This window comes from Lepidochelys olivacea (assembly GCF_965140295.1).
Source record: "Lepidochelys olivacea isolate rLepOli2 genome assembly, chromosome: 10".
Lineage (NCBI taxonomy): Eukaryota > Metazoa > Chordata > Testudines > Cheloniidae > Lepidochelys > Lepidochelys olivacea.
Genome location: NC_140420.1, coordinates 46,936,745 through 46,959,520, shown reverse-complemented (window position 1 = coordinate 46,959,520; position 22,776 = coordinate 46,936,745). Strand labels below are relative to the sequence as shown.

Here is a 22,776-nt window from a genome sequence, read left to right as displayed (position 1 = left end):
GCCTGGCGATAGCTGGAGTTAAAAGCCCTAAACACCAAAGTTAGGGGAATACACCAGAATCTCAGCTTTCTTTATTTTTTTTTAAAGTAAGTTTCTGTCCCTTATGGTGGCAGAAGAAAACTTGTAAAGATGGCCCTCAAAGGCTAGAAAGCCAAGAAAAATAAATCACCCCCAATGTATTCTATTTAGAAGCTCACGATTTTTAAGCAATCTCATGATTTCAGGGGCCTGCAGTCATGATTCTTGAATGCTTGGGGTTGCAATGCTACAGAAGTAAGCAGGGGGCTGCAGTATCTCTCTAACCCTGAGGATTTATCCCATCTGTCTCCACAGGCACAAAGTGACCCCTCCCTGGCACTGCCAGCTTGCAGAGTGCCAAGTTCCCCAAGAACAGCTGTATGGAGCTGGCAGGGATTGGCCTTTGGATCTGTGGGGCAATCGCTGCTCCCTGTTTCATCTACAAGGAGCAGGTGTTCTGGATTCAGGCAGTGATGTCATACTCCCCCCAGCCTCCCTTCATAAAGGGTTTGGCTGGTGAGTCAGGGCTTATCTTCCTTTGGAAATGAAGTGAAATAGCTAGTCTGGAATTCTTATTCTACAATAATTCCAGACCAGAAACCCTGCCATAACTCCTCATGTGGACTCTTATTCCAGAGTAGCTGATTTGGTAAATTTCCAAGCTTTGATAAACCCTTATACCTAGCTGGGGTAACTGTTTCTGCCCTTGCCTCCCCATAGTGTTTCCTGCTTGCACTCTGATTGGTTAGTGAGTAATCACTTAGTCACACCCACTTTCAAAGGTTTGCATGTTAAGTGTTATTCTCTACTCTTCTTGCAGAAGTAGGGTGCTGAGCTCGTTGGAGAGCTGTGGAAATGGGTCTGAACTCACGTGCTACCTATCTCGTTGCCCTATGGACCAGCCACCTGTTTCTCCTGACAGCTGGGCACTCAAGGGTGAATCCTAGAATTATTACAGCTCCAAAAGGTAAGTCCCAGAGAGCAACTGCCTGACAGATCCTTGCACTCCCTGACAGGCAGATCTGGCAACCTTGAAATGTATAAACAATATGAGCCATTTACAAGAGACATGCGGAGAATAGCCCTGTTGGTGTAACAATCTGTATCTTCTCTCTGTATAAAGTCACTTTGGGATTAGTCTTGTTTCGTATTTGCCTCTTCAAGGAAGATTGATGCTGTTGTACATGAAAAGATATTAGCTGGCAACTTTTTCTCATGTGTTAAGATCTTTTTCCTCCTTGATCAGTTTTTAATTTTTACAGCTGAGCCCTCTCTTTCTTGAGGAGACCTTTATATATTTTTTTTTATTTCATCCCCTTTCCAAACTGCACAAATTAAGGCTGCTGATATGCCTAGTTCCTGGAGAGAGACTGTAGCAGCTCTCTCTGGAATTACACAGATACTGAGAAGCTGAAATGCTGGACGCTTGTCTTGTAAAACAGTTATCTTCCTATTCATTAGAGTTACTTAACCTGTTGTCTCTGTGCCAGTTTGGCTCTACGCTAAACCTGTAGTACTGCATGCTCCTTGAGCAGAAACTGAGGGGGCACAGCTATTAGAAGTGAGGTGAGGTTACAGACGAGGAAGCGTATACAGTATGTTTGTGGAGCACACGTAAATGTATAGAACAGAATAGCTTTTACTGATGGTTTCTCTCCTCCCCCGCAAACTCCTTGATTAACGCCATGTACAAAGGCATTAACAGAAGGCACTACAGTGTCCCTGATTTATACGCTATTTGTCTGAACCGAGCAGACAGCTGTACTGGAAATTTCTTGTCAGTCTGTGACCAATAGCTTCTCTGTATAGTCTCCTGGAGCCTCTTTGTTGAGGGCATGTTTGCACCCAGCTATGGCCTAGCTTATTATGAACCCTCTGTTCTTCAACCACGTGCAGTTTCTGATTAGTGCAGCTCAGAAGCAGCTGTTCAGGGGCGTTTGGAGAGCATGGGCAATATTAAGGCCTCTGAATAATATTCACAGCATGTGGGGGGAGGGAGTCAGACTAAGGCGATCCAGGGGAAAGATGCCACTATTACCTCTGTCTGGCAAATAATGCAGACAAATGGTACGAGGAGGAGATGGGGACATAGAATCCCTGGCTGGGAAATGAGCGAGTTTGGGGAGGGGGAGGATAATTTCCATTGAATCTTCCCCTTAGGAAAAAATGTCATATCACCACCCTCTTGGCTAAGCATGAGGGGGAAACACCCCTTTCCAAGGGAGCGTGTCCCAGTGGAAAGAGCAGGCCGAAGCAACCAGGTTTCTATGGCACCTGTTTCTCTTTGGCCGTCTTCCCCTGCTGCTTGTTACGCAGTTATTCATCCTCTCGGAGCCTTTGTAGTGTACATGTGCCCCAAGCTGGGCTTCCCGGCACGTGATGCAGGGAGACGCTGTCACCAAGGAGCATGTTTGATAATTAGTGGTGGGAAACTTGATGGCAAATATATGCTTTGGGATGGCTTCTGATGCAGGGCTTAGACAGGGCGCGTCCCTATTGCTTTATTGCGGGGGTGGGCAAACTACGGCCGACGGGCTGTTTTAAGCTGGCCTGCGTGGCTCGGCCCTGCTCTGGGTGGGGCTCTGGGTCACGGCTGCACCACGCAGCTCCAGGAAGCAGTCCACATGGCCCTACTCCAGTGCTAGCAGGGTCTGGGGCCTCTCCCGGCATAGGAGCTGGAGAAGGGACATGCCACTGTTTCTGGGAGCCGCTTGAAGTAAGCGCCACTTGGAGCCTGCACCCCTGAGCCCCTCCTCATGCCCTATTCCCCCTCCCGCTCTCCAAACCCCTCAATCCCAGCCAGGAGCACCCTCCTGTACCCCAAACGTCTCATCCTCAGCCCCACCCCCGAGCCCATACCCCCAGCCAGAACCTGCACCCCTGTCCCAGCCCAGAGCACCCACCTACATCCCAAACTCCTCATCCCCAGCCCCCCTCCACTCTGGTGAGTGAGTGAGTAAGTAATCCCCAGCCTGCACCCCTCCTGCACCCCAACCCCAATTTTGTGAGCATTCATGGAGCATTCCCAGAGAGCTCCCATGGAGCATTCCCAGTGGGGCAGAGTGGAGTGAGCATTCATGGAGTTTACCCACCACTGCTTTATTGGATCCTGACCAGGATTTCTCTGAACAGCTGGGGATCCAGTGAACATGTCTAATTTAAGAAATCCGCTGTTAGCTGTGTAAGTCTGGCTCCCTGTCACCCACATCTTTCTTACCCAAGTCATGCTGGGATGCAGATTGGATAGCAGAGAGAGGATTGGCTAGGGAGTCCAAATCCAGCCCAGATGGGTAGTGACCCAAAACCGTTACTTCTCTTGGCTGTCTGGCCTGTGGGAAAGGAGGCTGGGAAATTATTTTTGTGTTGATCCACCCCACTTGCATTCCAGACACTTCAATGATAAGCTGTTTGGGGCAGGATCTGTCTTATCTTGTGTCCAGGAAGTGCCTGGCCTACTTCAGACCTAGCTCAGATCAGCATTCCCGGTCGCAACAAAAATGACCAAGGATTTTATGGGTGTCTCTACGCTGCAGGTGCGGGTGAGGTTCCCAGCCTGAGTAGACTTGTGCTAGCCACTCAAGCCCACCTGACACTCAAGGCTTGAGCTTGGGTGGCTCATGCATGTGTCTGCAGGAGCCGCAGTGTCCACGCACTTTTTTTTTTTTTCCTTCACCTGGAGGGGCCGGAGAGCCAGGAACACGTTCACTGCTGCTGTAACTGGCTGGAGCTGCACTGATAACACCAGCAGAGAACTGGGATCCTGGCTGCATTGGCTCCGAGAGCTTGGCCCCTCCGGGTAGGGATGGAGGCACATTGCCGGGAAGCCAGCACTTCCATTGCAGCTGTCCTTGCTTTATGATGAAGTGCTCCGGCGTCCTGCGATTCTCGATGTATATCACATCATTGTTGGCTCTAACCTCCTCCAGCTGGGGCCGGCATGGCAATGGGGACAGCTCTTGGATGAGAGAAACGCTTCAGCTGTTGCAAATCAGTCACTCTCTGTGAACTCCACCGCCTGAGGATCTGGGCTTCTAAAGTGATGCTGCTGGCTATCAGGGCTGGTGACACATCCTCTGGAGGGATCATTTAGCAAGTCCCTAATACCATGTAGGTGATTTCCCACCTTATTAAAGGGACTCTGTCAGTCTTAATATGGACCTCCCCGCCCCACAAATCTGACTCTTCGGCTCCCTCAAGCCCATTAAAATTAATTCCCGGTTAGTATGATGAAGCCCCTTCCAGCCCTCTAACCAGGGCTTGTGTGAGAGCCCTACGATCCCAGCTGTTCTCGCTGGCAGAGCTGCCAGGCTCTGATGGCACCACGAGGTAGGTGCAAAGGCCTATTAATCCAATGCAAAGTGCCTGGGATCTCTGCTCTTGCCACGCGCCTGCTCCAGGGAGTGGGGCAGGGAGGAGTGCAGTGCACAGGAGCTATATATGCTCAGCTCACATTCACCCCTGTAGCATAGGCTGGTGAAACCTCTGAGCTTATCCCCTGGGTAAGGAAGGAATCAGAGCTCTTGTGCAGCGAATATAATGCTGTTTGATTGGGGGCCCTAGTGGCTTTGGGAGTCTGGTCATTGTGACGGCTTCTCTTTGAAGCATCCACAAGAAGCCATTCTAGAATGGTGCTGGGGTATCCCCCCACATGTTCTCTGCTGAGGTCAGAGTTGAGGCTGGAGTAGCATCCTGGGTCTCCTCAGCTCTGTGCTGGCCTCCGAGTCCAATAGTGTCTCAGCAAGGCAGGGAGAGCTGAGATCAGAGCGAAAGCTTTCATGCCTCGTTTCCTGGCTCGTGGCTGGGGGCAGATCTATTACTGACCCCTTGCATTTTGCTGTGATGCTGGGAGCGCCTTTGCCAGACCTGAAGCAAAGCTCTGGGTGGCTTGGAAGCTTTTATCTTGCCTTTCTTTAAGATGGCCCTTTCCAATACTGACTCTGATCATGTACTTTCAGACAGAGTCCCTTAGCCTGCAAGACTGGCCAGACCTCCTACCCCCCATTTCCTCCACCACTCTTAGAGCAATAGCTTGCAATTCCAACACAGTCCTCACCACACAACAGTTTCAGGGCATGAGCTGCTCACCAGCTGAGGTGGGGAAGCAATTCCCTCTACCATGGGATAGTCTTACCCAATAAGACCTGTTGTAAAGAGAGATGGGATCTATGGTGCAGAAATTGGGTGGTATCCCTTTAAATAGCATAGGAACCATCTAGTGGGCTTGGCTGTCTCTCTAGTGCAGATTAGCCACCAGATCCTGACATAGGAGCAGTGTATATGTAGCTAGGTCATGTCTGTTTGCAAACATGGGTATTGGGGACCCAATTGCATGTTTCGTCATTCTCAGTTGTGGTCTCAAGGGGGACCGAGTCCAGAACCTGTTCCAAATGTCAAAGCTTGGACTCCTTTCTAATTGCAAGGATTTCACACCCTCCTCAAAGCATCTGGCATTAGCCATTGTAGGAACAGAAGCTAGACAGGGTGGCCCATGGGTCTATTCTGATGCATTGAACTTCCTCTAGTGCAGAGGAAAGAAGAAAGGAAGCTGTGGAGTTCTGTAGCTTTGCAAAATAGCCCCTCAGTACTCAGAGTTGCAGAGAACTCAGGCACTCCTCCCTTTGCCAATGCAGAAGGAAGTGTCTTCAGGCTGGTAACTTGTGTTCTTTCTTTGCTTGCACAGTTAGAACTAAATGCTGGCCCGCTGGGCTATGCTTTGGAAAAGGTACATTTGAATTATCCCATGCTGAGCCCTGGCTTGGCAGATCAGATATTGCTTTACAGCATGGTAGGGCTGCAAAGTAAGAGATCAAGAGGAAAAACAGAGCTGGCCCAATATGCTACATTACTGCAGCAGTAGTTCGGCTTTTCCATACTGGTGTAATGGAAGGCCAAACCGTGTGATGCTGTTCCACTACTAGGTGGTGCGATGTGTAAAATACCCCTTACAAAAGCTCACCTCAGCCATACCAGGCAGGGCAATGAAGGATGGGATGAGCCCATCTGGTGTGTATCTCGCTCAGAAGGAAGCTCCATGAGCAGTCCATAGCTAGTACAGGAGCATGACAGCCGGTACTGCGCTGGGACCCTACCCCCATCTAGCCAGGACCCCCCGACTCCAAGTTAGCAATCAGCGCAGGGTGGGTGTGCCCTCTGATGCCTGTTTATGACCCCTATGTCCCCCCCTTTTTTAACCTGGGCATAGTTTGGGGGCATTTGCCCTCCCCGTCCCCCCCAATCGCAAGCCTTGGGCAGGCGTGGAGCAGCACTGAGATCAGCTCCCCTGCTGAGAAGCATGCCCCGTTCCGGTCCTGCTCCATGCCTGCCCAAGGCTCGCAGTTTGTGGGGGAGGGGCAATGTGGGGAACCTTTCTTTTCTGTGAATCAGCCCCAGTGAGAATGGAAAGTGAGACAGCAGAGGAAGAATCAAAGCAAGGAAGCCACATGGTGTTTCCACCGCTAAAGACAGCTTTGTTTCCCCATGACTGAAGCCCTGTTTCCCCCAGGTGAAAAGGGCACCTGGGATGAAGTCACCAGCATAAGCATTTCCAGTAGAAAGCCCCTTTCCCAGTGATGCAGATTTGCTCTGTGGTCATCTTCTCTGGGGGTGACATTGGCGTAATTAGGACTTAGTGCAAAACATTTTTTAACCAAACAGAGCAAGTGGTTTTCGTCCCCTCCTGTTATAGGAATGTGAAGAAAACAAATAGGTTTGGAATAAAAATGTAAAGTTCATGCTGCTTTACTTGGCATACGGGACTTCTAAATCAGTGTCCGTTTCAAAATGCATCCCGTACATTCAACTAGCTCCAACTCCATATGCTACCTAGCCCAAGGTCAGTCCTGTTAGTAGCTTGACCTCTGTGACTGGCCCTTGCTCAGTATTATGGCCTTGGCACTTCATGGCTCAGCAGGACTAGAATACAGATCTTCCTGCTCCAAAAGTCCCCACTCACCTGTGTGACAGAAGAATCTCCAATAGCAGTAGGCACATAAAGATTTCCTGACTGGATCAGACCCATGGTTCATGAGCTCAGTATCCCCCTGCTGATAGTGGCAGCACCAGACGCTTCAGAGGAAGGTGCAAGAGTCGCATATTAGCAGATGTGGATAATCTGCCCCCTCATTAGGGCTCATTTTGATCTCTAATGCGTAGGGAATGATTGAAGCCCTGAAGTTTAATACTCCTTCCAAAATTGTCGTCCATAATTACGATGGCTCTGGGTTTTCTTGCTATCCATATAAATCACTCCAGTCCCTTTTGGAATGTTAAGTTCTTGGTCTCACTGACTTCCTGTGGCATTGAGTTCCACAGTCTAATTATGCATTGTGGGAATAAAAAGGATGATGATCCCTAGCTCTCATCTAGCACTCTTCATCTGTGGATCTCAAAGCGCTTTACAGAGGACATCTGTATCATTATCCCCAGTAAGCATTTCCTTAGCCAAAGGGAATACTGAGTGACTCAGTGTGAGAATAGGAAGTCATGAACGTTTGCCAGCTTGGATGATGATGATGATTTGATTTCAGTGATGCATCTCTTGATTAAATTTCAGCTAATGCTATATCCAGCACTGTTGGCACTATGACTTGGCAGGGGTGGGGAAGGAAAGAATATAAATAGATAATCAGTGACTACCTGTGCCTCAGCAGTGAGGGTGTGTCATTGGTGGAGCAATTTGGATGAAAGACGCAATTCAGACTCCAGGGAATTCACTTCTCTAGCCCTAGTGAAGGGATGGGGCCCACCAAGCAGTCAGGTCCAGATCCCCAAGGGTAGTTATGTATTTAACTCCCATTGATTTCAATGGGAGTTAGGTACTGACATAACTCACTGTTGCGGTGATGGGGAGCCAGGGAAGTACCTAGAATGGTATGCAGGGAGCCCATAAAGACATGAGTGGTGCCTGCTGCTAATCAAGCAGAGGGTCCCTCTACATGAGGTATGAACTTCTCCAAACTGTTCCTTGTCATCTGCAGGCTTTTTGGAGAATAGAAAGTCTCTTCCCCTAATTGAGCTGCTTCCTCATGCCAAATTTCCCTGTTGCTTTTTTATCTTGTAAAGTGCAAGAGGCTGGGTGGAAAGCAGTGGGGGTGGAGGGTGCAAAGAGCTCTCTTTATCCCCAGATCAGGAGCAGGGGAGAAAGTAGCTCATATTTATCTCCCTCTGCACCAACCATGTGCCTGGGTGCTGACCAGGAGTGAGAAGGGAGCACAGGATCTCAGAGCCCCTTCAGACCCAGGTCCACAAGGGGGACAAGTGGTGGGGGAGGGATGGTTCTGTGATGTTGACCTGTGTCCCACCAGCGGTGGAGACTGAGACGCTCACTGATCTAAGTGCAGTCAGTTGGCAGCGTCCTTCAGACCCTACAGACCTGGTTGGGAGAGGAGCATTCACCTTGGAGATGGAAGGCTCCATGGCCTTTGAGTCCTTCAGAAAAGAAGGGCTGAGCTCTTGAAATGTACATATTCCGCCTTAGTGTAATTCTTCATGCAGCTGGTACCCTTGATGGTCTGTCTTGTCTGAGGCTGTCCAAGTGCTTGATAGGCATTTATTTGTGCTCAGCCCTTCAGAGGACTCTAGGCCTTTCATCTTTACCATGATGCGGATGGGAAACTAAGGCGAAGTGACTTGTCCAAGGTCACACTGTGAGTCCGTGTCTGAGCTGGAAATGGACCTAGGGGAAGCGTTCTCCTTCCTGTGACCACACCTGGACACATGAAGAGGCTGGGGCAGGCTCTAAATTAATGCAGCCTGCTTTAAGCAACCTTTCCTCTGCCCCATCTGCTGGGTTAGGGTATCTGTGCTGCACCCCCTGGAGGTTCATTGCAGAATTGCACCCCAGGAGTCTGGGCTGTTTAAAGCTCATTTGTCCTCTGGTTGTCAAGACAGATTCCATCCTCCCCACCGTACAACTCCCTTAAAAATCTACACCGATAGGGATCGAGGCTTACCCTGCTGCCACTAGGTCTCTGGGGCTGACACTGGAATTCAGGCTGGGATGATGCTATGGTCTCCAATAGCACAGAGCACCCGGCCAGTGGTGAGCTGGAGCCGGTTCGCACCGGTTTGCGTGAGCTGGTTGTTAAATTTTGAAGCAGTTTTAGAACCAGTTGTTAACCCTCTTCCCTGCAGGGGGCGCTGAGGCTTTGATGGGCTCTGGCCAGGAAGTGATGTAATTCCTCCTCTGGCTGCTGGGGGCACTGTGCTGCGGGAGCCATGTGGGCTGCCACCTGGCCCTGGACACGAGCCGTGTTGCTGCTCCCCTGGCCGTGGGGCTCCCGCTGCTGCCTGGTGGGTCCCCAGCTGCTCTGCTGGGCCTGGGCTGCGTCCTGCTGCTCGGGCTGCTCCGAGCCACTCTTCCTGTGAGCACCCACCACCCTGCCTCCAGCCAGCCCCTGCCGCACCCCCTGCCCTGCCCACAGCCAGCCCCGCACCCCCTTGCCTCCAGCTAGCCCTGCCCCACGCCCCTGTCTGCAGCTGGCCCCACGTCCACTAGTGCCCTGCAGTTCCCAGGTCAGTAACCCTGCACACCTGCTTCAATGAGGGGGGCAGGGAGCAGCTGGGACCCACACATGTGCACACCCTAGGGTGACCAGACAGCAAGTGTGAAAAATCAGGACAGGGGGTGGGGGGTAATAGGAGCCTATATAAGAAAAAGACCCCAAAATCGGGACTGTCCCTATAAAATAGGGACATCTGGTCACCCTAGCACACCCCCAGGGAGTGGCAGGGACCCACACATGTGAAACAGAGCTCATTTCTAGTTCAGGCCCATCTTTTTAAACTGGACAGGTTAGGCTTTTTAGTTCTTAAATCGCCGTCTGGGAGGAATTTTTAAAATTTAAAAATTCCTCCCGGGAAAATACGGACGTATGGTAACCCAGTTGATACAAAAAATACATACTGGGGCACATCCCTTATATCAGAACTTTTTATAGGGAACCGGTTGTTAAGATTTTGGCAGCTCATCACTGCACCCAGCCCATGCCAGGTGCTGCCAGTGCCGTGGGGATACAGGTGGGAATAACAATGTTCTGCTCTTGTCTCCTCACCCTCTACCTTCAGCAAAGAGGCAGTGACATTGAATGAGACCAGCTGCATCCCCTCTGGCATTTGTTCCAAGTGTAAGAGAGCAGCTGTTAGGCAAAGAGAGGCTCGCTTTGGAAGCTTTCAGGGGATGTTGGTGGTGTGTGGGCGGGTAGATGAGACTGTAAAATGCTGCACCCTAACGAGGAACACCTTTTACCTCTGTCACCTCCCTGGTGTCTGGCTTGTCTGTTTAGCTTGTAACCCAGTGTCCTAGTGATTAAACCATAGATGACCAGTGCCTGCTGACAGTGGGGGGGCCACTATCCCAGAACAGCTTGAGTCACTCCCGGCCCCCCATTCCGGCAAAGCAGCAGCACCTCCGAGCAGCTCCCAGCTGTTCCTCCCCTCCTGCCTCTCCCTGCCCCCACACAGCTCGCTTGGCAGGGAGGGGGCCTGGCCTCACCACGTGACCAGTCAATCTGGGGGGGGGGGCATGTGACCCCACATTCCTTCTTTCTAACTCAAAGGATGGTTAAGCTCTGGAACAGGCTTCCAAGGGGAGGTTGTGAAATCCCCCTCATTGGAGGTTTTTAAGAACAGGTCGGACAATCTCCTGCCAGGGCTGGTCTAGGTTTACTTGGCCCTGCCCCGGCGCAGGGAGCTATTACTCTGCAATGTGCACAGCAGCCTGCTCGCAACCTCTGGCTGACCTTTGGCTCCCCTGTCCATACTGCAGAGAGGTTCAAAAATTGATGGTCTAGGATAAAAATAAGTCTCCTTAGCACCAACTCTTCAAATCTGGGTGAGGCCAAGGTCCTCTCGGCTCTTCCATTCCAGGTAGTTTACTGGAGTCTGGCATGAGACCTTCAAAGCTGAGGTCCTGTCTGGTCTGCATGGGTACAATTCCCCCAGCCCTTTTTGGAGGAGCAAGGATCATTGGGTAGATCAGACAGTAAAATGCTGCATACTTATGAGAAGCCCCTTTTATCTCCCTTGTGCCTGGCGTGTCTGTTTAGAGCAGTGGTTTTCTCACGGTCTGTCTCTGGCTGCTGCCCTTTGTCCTAGAAGTGTCTGTGTTTCAGAGCAGTTGCGTATGGAGGCTGGGCTTGCCACACCCCCAAATCTCCCTGAAACCCCATGAGATTTGGGCACCTTTGAACCTTTCAGCCATAGTCCATGAAGCGCTTTGGGGATGAAAAGCACTATGTAAATCCTAGCATGATTGAAAGGTAGGGCTGAGAGAGGTCACCAAGTCTAGCTCCCTGCACTGAGGCAGGGCCAAGTAAACCTAGACCAGCCCTGATAGGTGATTGTCCGACATGTTCTTAAAAACCTCCAATGAGGGGGATTTCACAACCTCCCTTGGAAACCTGTTCCAGAGCTTAACAACCCTTAGAGTTAGAAAATGTTTCCTAATATCTAACCTAAACCTTGCTACAGATTCAACCCATTACTCCTTGTCCTACCTTCAGTGGACATGGAGAACAATCGAGCGCTGTCCTCTTTATAGCAGCCTGTAACGTTTCTGAAGATTATCAGGTCTCCCCCTAGTCTCTTTCCCAAGATTAAACATGCTCTGCTTTTTAAACTTTTCCCTCCTAGGTCAGGTTTTCTAAACCCTTGATCCTTTCTGTGGCTCTCCTCTGCACTCTCTCCAATGTGTCCACCTCTTTTCTAAATTTAAATGACTGATTTGCCATGGCAAGGTCCCTGATTCCATGGAGAGGCCCTGAGTTAAATTTGCCATTACCAGGCTGAAGAAGGGGCTGAGCTGGATCCCCTCCACCTCTGCTGGGGTCCCACCCTCTCTAGGTATCACTAACCAGCCCCGCTAAGGAGGGCTTCTCCTCAGGGCTCAGAGCTGTACCCTCATCCCTGCCGCACACCCGCCCTGGGACGCTTCTGAGAAATGCTCCTTTGGGAGCCTCCAGTTACAATATTGGCAGCACATTGTTATGTCTCAGACACTGATTAGCCAATGCTCTTCATGTGTCACAAGCTTCCCTGACTCCCTCGGGCAAAGGCGCAGCCGTCGGGTTTCATCCTCTCTCCCTTCCTGGGAGGACGTGGGGGGGCTGACGCACAGCTTTTAAAAACTGCAGACAGAAGTTGACAGAAATAAACATCCCTACATCCAGTCACCAGCTCTTTATATTTAGACTCCCAGACAGGGAGGATAAACACAGATGCCACTGTTATGATTTCTGGGAAGGGCCTCATGATAACCAACTGGCAGCGGCAAAGAATCTGAGCAGTGGAGAGCAGGAAGGATAAATCCGAGTGCCCTAGAGTGTCTCTGGCCCTGTCGGGACCGTGCCATGGCTGGGAGCAGGAAACTGCTTGAGCTGCAGCTCTGGGACAGGGAGAGTTTGTGTGTCTGAGAGACAGGGAGAGATGTCCCCTCCCTCCTACCTTATTGACCCCGGCCTTTTTTCTTATTCAACGAGCAACTACTGGACACATGCTGAGTCTCGGAGGTGCAGAACTCCTGCTCGACTATCTACTAACCCCCTTCAGCAATAAACGAGAGACAAGGTGACAGCCATGCCCAGCATTTGATAATTGGTCATTTTGTGTTTGGGGCTTTACTGATCTATAGTCCCCACATGCTTGGCCTCAGCAGAGAGTAAGTTCGCCCTGGTGCTCGGAGCATGTAGCTGGGGTTCAGGCCAGCTGGGGTCAGGTCTCAGCTGTGGCACTGAATCAGTGATGGACCTTGGACAAGTCGCCTTCACCACCTTGTGCCTCTGTTTCCCCATCTGGAAAAGAAGGGTTAAGAATCCCTACTCATTGCTGGAAGGTGCTTTGAGATCTTCTCGTGGCTATACTGCTGGGAGTTCAACGTTCCAGTCCCATTGCCATTTGCTGGGGGGGCTGGGCTGCTCCCTGCTCCTTTGCAAACCCCAGCCTTAATTTGCTCCGATTCAGTTAGAGAGAAATAAGAACAGCAGAGAGGTGCCAAGGAGAGGGAGCACTTGCTTGTGTTCAACTCCCTGCTCTGCCACAGCCACCCTGTGTGACCTTCAGCAAGTCACTGAGCTGATCCGTGACTGTTTCCCCATCTATACAGTGGGGATAATAGCCGAGCCCAGCCTCCCGGTCCCAGGGGTGTTTGTGACAATACATTACAGATTAGGAAGTACTCGGGTAACTATGGAAGTAAAGAGCAAAAGCAATGATGAACTGAATTTCCAGATGAGATGGCTGTGGAGGGGAAGACCCCCACCCACCTTCACTGGCAAGATTGGGGCGTCCCAGGACTTCACACCTTGTCTTCATGCTTCTGAATAAGAATCCTTGGGAAAGTACTGTCCTGCGGCTCTAAAGCCCTCATAAACTGAAGGGGATGGAGGACCAACCTAGGGTGGGCTTCTGAGCTCTGACCACTCCAGAGTTGGGGAATTTTTAAAAATAACCCTAGGAATTATTTCCTCAAAATTATTTTTAAAATGAGACAGATTATGACTGAGCAGGGATTTGGGAATTCTGTGGGGGTCCCCACTGTGGCAGGAACCCTTGTAAATTTCCAATGAGAGGGTGTGCATCTGTAAATTGTAACGATCTCTCAGATTTACTTTGTAGGGGGGAAAATAGGGAAACAGCAGCAGGAAAGAACCTGCTCTGCATGTCATCGACGGGCACCAGCTGAACCGCTGTGTTTCCTTATTTGAGGTTTGAGGATGTCTAAAATGGCTTCGTACTTAGTTTCCTGTTAAAGTTCAAGGGATAGGTCCGCAGATGGACTGTGCTGGCAAAGCACTGTGTTGGTGCTGGCCAGAATCCCGAGGCTGCTTTCCCCCAGCCCATATCTCGGCTGTACTGAGCCATTTCCAGTTGAAGTGGGTTGAGTCTGCCCTCTTCACGGCTCCACTCTGTTTATAGATCAGCAATAGTCTTACTAAAATGTTGGCTCAAACCATGGAATACAGGATGTACTTGGTACCTCTGACCTCATTCCCGGTGCAGGGGCTTAGCTGTATGTAACCTGGCACCACAGAAGGGATGTAAGACTCTGATCCGTCTGTGTTGTGGGAAACTTATGAGGGTTCCTGCCACAGTGGGGACACCCACAGAATTCCCAAATCCCTGCTCTGTCGTGATCTCTTTTTTTCCTTGGGATTATTTTTATTATTATTGTAAAAATAGTTCCTAGGTTGTTTTTTTTTTTTTTATTTTTAAAAATTCCCCAGCACTAGATGAGTTGTCAGAGCTCAGAAGCCCGCCATAGATTCACCCTCTGGTTTCTGTGGGCTTTCAAGCCCCAGCACAGCCCTTTCCACAGGATTCTTATCCAGAAGCGTGAAGCCAAGATGCCTCTGATTTTTCCTGAAGTATTTCCTTCCTTCCTTCCTTCCTTCCTTCCCTTGCATTGAGTCCAGGAAAGAATAAAACCAGGAGCTACAGGACACAGTAAATGTGCTTGTGAGGGAGCAGAGCAGAAAGGGATTGAGACTCAGGTGGGAGCGCTCTCCCTGCAGGGCCTGATGTCCCGCAATAGGACTTAAAGTGGCACCCACTGCACCCACCCACTCATGATGCTAGGTGGGTCACACCATGGTAAAACTGCCAGGAGGTTTCATCTCCCTGCCTCTGGCAATGGCTGTCTAGATGGAAGCTAAAGGTCCTGGTGCCTTTTCTATCAGAGCTGGGGCTATATTACTTAAACTGGCATCCCACGCCACTGGTCTCCTCTTCCATTGAAACTGATTCGTGCAGATCCAGGGCTGTATGTGAATTCTGCTATCCAGCCTCTAGCATAACAGGACCCTGATCTTGATTGGGGGGCCTCTGGGAACTACTGGAATAGAAATATGGACTAATTAAAAACAAGCAGAGTGCACGTGGCTTGATTATCAAAGGGGACAGATGCTCGCAACCCCCACTCAGGTTTGCTCGGCAGCTTTGAATATCAGGCCAGTAATGGCTGCTGCCTTTGCAATATACTCACTGCACACTATAGAGACATGTTGCTGTGCATCCCTTGAGCATGGAAGATCGAGTATTACCAGGGTTATTGATGCTCATGCTTCTAAGCTGATTTCCCAGCTGGAGTCAAGAAGGATAGTATAGTCTGTCACAATTAGGGGCATCATTAGGGCACTGGGTCATTGTTGTATATTCTGAAATATCCAGTATTAGCCCGTATCTGACAGGATACCAGAGCTCAGGGCCCATTGGCTTGTCCTGGTGAGTCATTTCCTGTGTTCTTATAAATGATGCTGCTCTGTATATGGCTTAATTCTAAACCTAATTCTCTCCAATCAGAACAATTCTACAGAGCTGGTCACAAAAATCCCACTGAAACTTATTTTGTTCTGATTTGGCAAATTCCACAGCGATGGTCTGATTTTGATACAGTTCTGACAGAACCCCAGCATGCTCGCCACCTGCCAGGCAGGTTTCCAGAAGTTCCCAGGCTCCCCAGTCTTCCAGGGCCCGTGGCTTGGGGGCAGCCCATCCAGCAGCTTGCCATGGGGTCGAGGACTTGCAGGTTGCGCAGCCCCTTCCCTTTTGCAGAGGGTTTCGAAATGTTTGGTTGTAATGTAGAGTCAGAATAAACCAGATTTCAAAATACTGAAATCCTCCCCAAAATGAAATTGCCTCTCTGCTCAGCTCTGTGGTTACACAGGAGGGGCATGAGATTTGCCATGACTGATGGTCCATCTAGCCCACTAGCCAGTTTCAGAGGATGGTGTATATCAGTCCCCACTAGGGAGAATTTTGCAACAACATGCCTTTGATGGAAGAGTCCTCCCAGCCCCAGGCAGTCACTCCTTAGCTAGCATCCTGAAGCAGAATTATGAAGGCTGATTGCTTTTTATACCTGAATGATGAGGGGTATGGAACCGCTTCCATACAGGGAGAGATTAGAAAGACTGGGACTTTTCAACTTGGAAAAGAGACTATTAAATGGGGATATGATAGATGTTGACTGGTGTGCAGAAAGTAACATTTCCTTTATTCATTTATTCCTTTGCATAACACAAGAACTAGGGGTCACTGAATGAATTTAATAGGCAGCAAGTTTAAAACAAACAAAAGGAAGTATTTCTTCACACAACACGCAGTCAGCCTGTGGAACTCATTGCTAGCGGATGTTGTGAAGGCCAAAACTATAACAGGGTTCCAAAAAGAAGTTCATGGAGAACAGGTCCATCAATGGCTATTAGCCAGGAAGGACAGGGATGCAACCCCATGCTCTGAGTGTCCCTAACCCTCTGACTGCCAGAAGCTGGAAGTGGATGACGGGGGATGGATCACTTGATGTTACCTGTTCTGTTCATTCCTTCTGAAGCACCTGGTATTGGCCACTGTCTGAAGACCGGATACTGGGCTAGCTGGACCATTGATCTGACCCAGTATGGCCGTTCTTATGTTATCCTAGCTTGTCTAATTGCATGTGATTTTTTTTTTTCTTTTTTCCTCATTGTTCTCTGTGCCTAGGCCGTAGCTTGGCAGGATTCAGACATTTGCCTCCCTTATGTCCTGGGACGATAAAGATACAGCCCATGAAGCAAATTGTTCAGAACCAATGGGTTTTGTGGCCGCACAGCCTCGCTGATGTAGGGCTAGATGTGTAAGAGCTCATCTGATCATTAGCAGCACACACAAGAAATCAGCCCTTCTGCATGGCTAGCCTGAAGGGCAATTGGGTCAGGCAGATAAAGAACACTTATGGAAAGTCAGGATTTATGTCGTCATAAGACAACCCCATCCCCAGATGTCAGTACTTGAGTACTGTCTTCTCCGTACGTATCCTGTTTGTCTGAGATAAGCTTTGGAGGGCAGGTACCGTGTCTCCCTCTAGGGCGGGGTGGGCAAACTCCGGCCCCTCGGGGCTTTGGATCCGGCCTGCGGGATTGCCACTGCTGTGGGCTCCGCTCCGGGAAGCAGACACACCACGTCCCTGCAGCCCCCAGGGTGGCGGGGCAGAGAGCTCCGCACGCTGCTCTTGCCTGAGGGTACCTCCCCCAAAGCTCCCATTGGCCAGGAACGAGGTACAGGGGAGGGAAATGTGGGAGCCCTCTTGCCCCCCACCTCCCCCAGGGGCCGCAGGGATGTAGTGTGGCCACTTCCCAGAGTGGCGAGGGGCCAGGGCAGGCAGGCAGGGAGCCTACCCTGGCCTCGGTGTGCGCTTCTACCATCCTGGAGCCATTCTAGGTAAGCAGCGCCAGGCTGGAGCCTGAACCCCTCCTGCACCCCAACTCCCTGCCCTGAGCCCCTTGCCCTGAGCTCCTTCCTGCATACCGTACCCCCTCCCATACCCTGCACTCCGCCCCAACAGCCCAACCCCCGGCCCTGCAAGCAATTTCCCCACCCAGAATGTGGCCCTCGGGCCAAAAAGTTTGCCCACCCCTGTTCTAGGGCCCTGATCCTGCAATAGCATCCATACAGGCGCATCCACGCAGAACTTTTTGATTTCAGTGGGGTTTCCCACAGACCCTGGGGTCTGCCCTCAATAGCCGGATCAAGGCCGGCAGCACCTACCACCTCTGGGCACTGCTGAGTAACAATAATTGGGATTTTTGTACAGCCCCCTATGGAAGTGTCAGAGAGCAGCTATTTCTCCTCTCTAGCTGAGTTCTTTCTCCCCTCTTTCCAGTCTTAGGCAGAGCAGGATCTTGCTGTGTGAAATGTTGGCCATTAGAGTCTATCTTCTCTGCACATCCTACCTGGCACACACCGTCTTTCTGGGCGTTACAGTTTATCATTCAGCAGGGAGCATAGCCTTGAAATGATACAAGCGCCATCATGGTGCTGCCCTTAGCTGGAGTAATGACACACAGTGCAGGACAAAGGGGTCCTGATACACAATGGCCTTGACATACCAGCGTCACCACCCGGGCAGCAGCGGGTGATGTGGGAGACCACAATCCCTCCTTGTTCAGTGGGAAGGGAGAGCAAATGAACCCCTTAGTTCAGTGCCTACAGCCTCTGCACATGGGGTGTTGACAAATCCCACCTCTTTTGTAGCCTGGGCAGAGACGTGACACTGTGAGCAAAGACACCAGGCTCACCGTATGGAAGGGCAGAGACAGTGCAGTCTATTGGATGGAGCACTAGGATGTGATGGGCGGGGACGCTGAGGAACAGAGGAGAGAAGCGACTTGCCCAAGGAATAGAGCCCTCTGTTCCTCAGCTTCCCCATATGTAAAATGGGGATAATTTTGATGCCCTTTCGCAGAGAACTAGAGGATGCTCCTACCCCGAGGTCCCTTCCATGCTTAAGTTCCCCCTGCAACGTCCACTCGGGGACCAGAGGACCAAGAACTCCACAAACTCTCCTCAGCCTCACTCCATTCACAGCACTTTATCACAAGGTTGAAGGCAAGGAACTCCCAGACTCCAGGGCAAACAAACCCATAGCTCCAGTGGTCCCGGTGCCTTCTCCCTGCCTCTGCTTGGCTGTGTGGCTGTGTAGCACCCCAGGGTGAAGGGTTACTGGCTCTCACCAGGCATATGAACTGGTGTTGGCAGGGAGGTGCAGCCACAGGCCAGAGTGTGACAGGTCTCCTGTGTCCAGCCCACTGAGAGTTTGGCTCTTTAGCTTAAGAGGACCCCAGGTCAATCCCTGACCAGAGAGATGGAAGCCAACTGAAATCCCTCTGGGACCCTTTGGACTTCAAACCAGCTCCATGACCCATTTCTACTAGGGGTTGGGGGAGCGTGGGAAGGCCCAAGATGCTGAGAAGAGAATCAAGAGGAAGACAGGTCCCAGTGGCCTTCCCCCATAGAAGTGATGGGACTGGGGAGGAGCCATGAGACAGACCAGCCTTGGGTGCTTTCTGAAGTGAAGAAGCCAGCAACCAAAAAAACCAGTTTGCTCAATCCGGCCTGGGGGCTAGGTCATTGTGAGAGTCTAGTCTCATGAGAGTCTAACTGATCGCAATATTTGGGGTCAGGAAGGAATTTCTCCCCAGAGACCATGGGGGTTTTTCACTTTCCTCTGCAGCATGGGCCACGGGCCACTTGCACGTTTAAACTTGTCAGTGGTGGATTCTCTAACTTGAAGTCTTTAAATCATGATTTGAGGCCTTCAGTCAGAGGTTAGGGGTCTATTACAGGAGTGGGGGTGTGAAAGTCTGTGGCTGTGATATTCAGGAGCTCAGACTAGATGATCATGATGGTCCCTTAAAGTCTATGGGGGAGACTGACATTAACCCTTCCTGCTACCCTGGGCTACAAGGAAATGTGGGAGGGCTGATGGTGCGCTGCATCACTGTGCACACAGACCCAGCCCAGCAGGGTGGGACCATGGTGACTTTAAACCATCCTGACCCCTCCCTTTCCTGGTCTGTTCCAAGGGCCAAAATTACAGCAGCCGATCCCCAGCTGCCGCTGGGCTGTGACACCAGCCTGCCCCCTCCCATTCCCAGTTTCCCCCTGCCACATCCCCTCTTCTTGGGCCTTGAGACCCAGTACCTGTGTTGGGAGACTTCCCTCCCTGCCCCCCAACAACCAGATCCTGGCCTGTTCTTGTCTCTGGGGAGGGGTGAATCCATTCTGTTGTCACCAGGCCGGCTCCACAGGAAGGTCAGGTTTATGCCAACCAGTGACTCTGTAAGAACAGCATTGTAGAGGAAGTGGGGCGGGAGGGGGCTTGTCCCTGTTGCCTCTCTGTGACCCCGATCACATCAAACCAGATCACAAGTAAAGAGGAGACTTTTTTTTTTTTTTTAACCTGCCCGCTCTACAGACTCCTGGAATCTGAGAGCCAAGTTGGACAATATGGGGTCTGCAGGCCGGATTATACCTGCCATCCGTGCCACCTGTGCAGGCCCATTGCCTTTGGATCATGTCCTCAGTGCGGCTTGTGCTGTCAGTTGGGTCTGACTGGAACTTAGCACACAATTGGGTGGATACAGCAGCAGGACCAGGTCCAGCTGAGCAGAGATCTCTAGTCCCCCTGGCCAGTGACTAAGTGAGCTGCTTTGAACAGCGAGCCACGTCTGATCAGTCCTTGGGACAGGCTCCCACTCATCAGGAAACTGCCAGGAAGCCTGTGACTGAGCACATGAAAACATCATGTGTTTCCCTTCTCCTTTGATCACGGGCGGCTACTCCGCACTTGCCGCCCTCGCTCACCCTGCCTGCCAGTAGCTACACCGCTGATGACAGCAGTGAGTTGACCTCTCCCTTGGTAACTTGTCTGCAGTGTAATGCAAGCAGAACACGGCCTCGTGCCAGAGCAAATACCCTGCTGTCGTTGCCATAGACCCATGGGCATGCTGGGGAGGAAGGATGCATCTATGGTTAGTGCAACACCCTTGCTGTGTGACCCTGGGCCCATCCTTGAGTCTCACTCTGCATTGATGGAGAATTGAGGCAATGGGGATAATAGCACAGCCTGTGTTGTGACGTATCCGATACTACTGCAATGGTAGCTGGATAAGTACCATAAATAGAGCAGCTGACCTCTTTTAGTTTTCAGGGGGTTGTGTGCTTTTTACATGGAAATGAGAAGGGATTCCCCCTACTGAGGTCTATTTCCCTGAATTGGCCCCTCTGTACTTTTCCCCTTTGAAGGGGTTTCCAGGATGTTAATGATTCTTTTTTATTTTTAAAAAGAGAAGAACAGAAATAGAGGACTGGGGAGTCCTGCTAACCGACCGTATCTGAGCCATAATAGGAACTTCCAACCGAGGCTCTTAAGCACTAATGAATTAACGACTCACTAATACTTGTACTAATGCCTGGTGATATTTGTAGTCGGGCACTAATACTAAAGCCTTCGCATATAGGAGCATTGACAGCCTCTACACACATTAGCCACTATATTCTCCTGAAATCCAGGGGGCAGGTAGCTAATATCCCTCTTTTACAGCCCCTGATGTACAGAAGTGAGGAGTGATTTGCTCAAACCACCGGTGAGCCAGCAGTAGAACTTGATTACTCTGAACTCCTAAGCTCATGAGACCAGCAGACCGAATCCACTAGACCAGTGGTTCTCTGTCCGCTGCCTGTTCAGGGAAAGCCCCTGGCCAGCCGGACCGGTTTGTTTACCTGCCACGTCCACAGGTTCGGCCGATCACGGCTCCCACTGGCTGCGGTTCGCCGCTCCGGGACAATACGGGCTGCAGGAAGCGACGCGGGCCGAGGGATGTGCTGGCCGTCCGTCCTGCAGCCCCCATTGGCCTGGAGCGGCGAACCACGGCTAGTGGGAGCCACGATCGGCCGACCCTGCGGACACTGCAGGTAAACAAGCCGGCCCGCCCTGTCAGGGGCTTTCCCTGAAGAATCAGCGGACCGGCTTCGAGAACCACTGCACTAGACCACACTGGCTCTGGCTTCGAAGCATAAACTGGTTACATTTGGGGAGGGGGGAGGCGGGGGGTGGGGAGTCCGGAAAGAAATCTCCCTCCCCATCCCCAAATCTGGCTGGAGCATTGAACAATTGGCCAGGTGCAGTGTGGGGGCATGGTGAAAGAGGGGCTTATCTTCCTGTGAAGGAGCAGGTTCTGGTCAGTGCTGGAGGCAGGATACCAGACTGGATGGACCAGTCCTACATTCCTGCGTGCCAGACACTGCAGTGCCTGGAAGGGGCAGATCAAGGCAACTCCCCACTGAACTTGGGCCATTTGTACCAGGAGGCCATTCACCTCCTCACTTCCCCATAAGTAAAAGAACAAACGTGCTTATTCCTACTATGTGGTGTGCAAGGACAGCTGACTGAGACTGAAGATCAGTTGTGGTGCCCTTCAGCTTAGCTGAATAACATGAACAGCCCCAGGTGATGGAAGCTAGTCTGTTTCTTGGTTCCCTTGCTGTGCAACTGACCATGTTTGCAAGCTCCCTTAGTAGTTGGGAGAAGTAGCATTTGCTCTTTGGATGGGTCGCTTCTTGTTAGTTAATTACGGGAGGCATTTTCCTATGAGAGCACCTTCTTTCTCCTTATCTGCTTCTCCGTTACCCCCACCTGCCCGACTTTCCTGTGGGACATATTGTTATCTCTCTCTCTGCCCCGTATTCTTCTGCTGTGCCCAGGTCCTGGTATCTGCCAGTAATTGATCCAGCTGCTTTCCCTGCAAAGTACAAAGCTCTCCTTTCTTGTATGCATTCTCCCACTCAGTTTAGCATCTGAAATGACAATTGCTCCATTGATTCTTCAGCTGGCTGGGGCTTTTGTGTGACCCAGATAAAATGTCATGGAAAAGCTCAGAGCGAGTTGATGGGAATTTGGAGGGTGGGTGGGAAGCCTCCTTCCTCATGGCATTGTCTCATTGGAGGGGTCAGTCTTCTTCTGGGAACTGCGACTTTTTTTTTCCCCCTCCACTGAAATGGAGATCAAGAATGCACATGGGGTGATTCTCCTACCAGACACTGAAAATGCCAGTCTGGGGCTGTGCATGGAAAAGCAGAGCATGGCTTGGAGAGGGTTTGGGTTTCTTAATCGAAGAACAACCTGACACCTTTCACCCAGAAGGATCCCAGCGCGTTTACAGACTGCATGAGTGGGGATCAACTCGCCTACCTCTGACATGCAGCCCCTCTGGCATGCATCCGATGAAGTGAGCTGTAGCTCACGAAAGCTTATGCTCAAATAAATTTGTTAGTCTCTAAGGTGCCAAAAATCCTCCTTTTCTTTTTGCGGATGCAGACTAACAGGGCTGCTACTCTGAAACCCACCTCTGGGAGTGGATCATGGTTGCCATAGCATCCTAGTAAATTCTCACAGCTAGAGTTAAAATGGAACCCCAACAGGAATACAGAATGCAGCTTATCAAGTTA

The 22,776-nt window shown here is 50.9% G+C and overlaps 1 protein-coding gene across 1 annotated transcript in view; it reads left to right on the top strand.

Annotated features, from left to right (window-relative positions):
- The first annotated feature begins 842 nt into the window (after positions 1–842).
- SEMA7A (semaphorin 7A (JohnMiltonHagen blood group)) overlaps positions 843–22,776 on the top strand; it is a 49,875-nt gene continuing 27,941 nt past the window's right edge. The window contains exon 1 of the mRNA XM_084640417.1: positions 843–985. Coding sequence (XP_084496543.1) covers positions 874–985 — 112 coding nt within the window. The 5' untranslated portion in view covers positions 843–873. The remainder of the gene's footprint in view (positions 986–22,776) is intronic.